General features: G+C 34.4%; 1 protein-coding gene across 1 annotated transcript in view; it reads left to right on the forward strand.

Annotated features, from left to right (window-relative positions):
* The window catches only part of Tmlhe (trimethyllysine hydroxylase, epsilon), a 95,483-nt gene that overhangs the window by 46,563 nt on the left and 47,442 nt on the right, over positions 1–1,478 (forward strand). Inside the window, exon 2 of the mRNA XM_021188875.2 lies at positions 334–515. Within this exon, the coding sequence (XP_021044534.1) occupies positions 335–515 (181 nt within the window). The 5' untranslated portion in view covers position 334. The remainder of the gene's footprint in view (positions 1–333; positions 516–1,478) is intronic.

The following is a 1,478-nucleotide window of genomic DNA, read 5'->3' on the forward strand; positions in this document are numbered from 1 at the left end:
CCTTTAATCAGGGCCACACCTTCTACTGGAATCCTATATGAAGACAAGAAAGAAGGAATAAGATAGATAGATAGATAGATAGATAGATAGATAGATATTCATTTCATAATTTCTTTGACTCTAGAGATCCCTGACTGATACACATGGCTTTCTCCCTCTATTCCCATATAACAAACTAATTTATAACTTTTAAAACAAATTTTTTATCTGGTTTTTCTAATTGAGATCATTAAACCTGTTGATTTTCAATACTTATAACTATATTTATAGTTGTAGCATTATTCCTGTGGCCTCATCTGTTATATTGTTACTCTACTCTCTCTTGTCTTCTAGGATGTGGTACCATAAGTTGTTGTACCAACAAAGCAGACTCCAGAATTTGATGAAGAGAGGAGACATACCTCAAGGTCTTCATCTGTCCAACTTTAAAAGTTTATTTTCATTATCCATCCATTGGTGCCATACAACTTCCAAGTCTGTGAATTGTACTTGGCACCAACATGAAGATCATTTGGGTAAGAGATGTGTGAGGAAATACTATTTTTTAATTGTAAGAATAGATGACATAAAATATACCTTATCTACTATTTAAATATACAACTCAGGAGCATTAATTATGCTCATTTTGCTGTATAACAAAATATTTTGTGTAGTCTGATCATGTTTTCAGTTGAGTTGGAATGGTATCTGGAGACTTATCTCCAAGACAATTGTAGAAATTGCAAGAATGGCAAAACACCAGGCAACATTAAAATCCCAACTTAGGGATAACTCTACAGTGCTCCAGCCAAACTCTTTACCCAGCATCATCCAAAAAAATGAAGCCTCAATATCCACAGGAAAGTGTTTAAAGCATATAGACCCCTTAGAAAGTATTACAAGGTATAGGGTAGACATAGCTTTACCTCTTGTATTGATTTCTTTTATCTATCTATCTATCTATCTATCTATCTATCTATCTATCTATCTATCTATCTATCTATCTATCTATCTATCTATGTATCTATCTATCTATCTATCTAATGTAAATACACCATAGGTGTCTTCAGACACACCAGAAGAGGGCATCAGATCTTATTACGGATGGTTGTGAGCCACCATGTGGTTGCTGGGATTTAAACTCAGGACCTCTTGAAGAGTAGTCAGTGCTCTTACCCGCTGAGCCATCTCTCCAGCCTAACCCTTGTATTGATTTCTAAGGCTCCTGGAGGAATTTCAAAGTGTGAATTCAGAGTGCTTGTGAGAAAACTCCAAGAATACAAGATAACCTCAATTTCTTTTAAAAATACACAGTTTGTTCTTGGAATTTGCATTCTTTCCTCTCCTATGCATAGTGAATAAGGAATGAGTTTGCTACAGCCTTTGTTATTCTTATGCCTTTATGGAAAAACATGTTTTGCCACATTCAGCATGTCCTTGCGATTGTATACTTTACTTTGGTGACTCTTCTTTTTTTTAATTTTTTTATTTTCTTTTTT

The sequence above is a fragment of the Mus pahari genome, assembly GCF_900095145.1.
Source record: "Mus pahari chromosome X unlocalized genomic scaffold, PAHARI_EIJ_v1.1 GL456233.1, whole genome shotgun sequence".
Taxonomy (NCBI): Eukaryota; Metazoa; Chordata; class Mammalia; order Rodentia; family Muridae; genus Mus; species Mus pahari.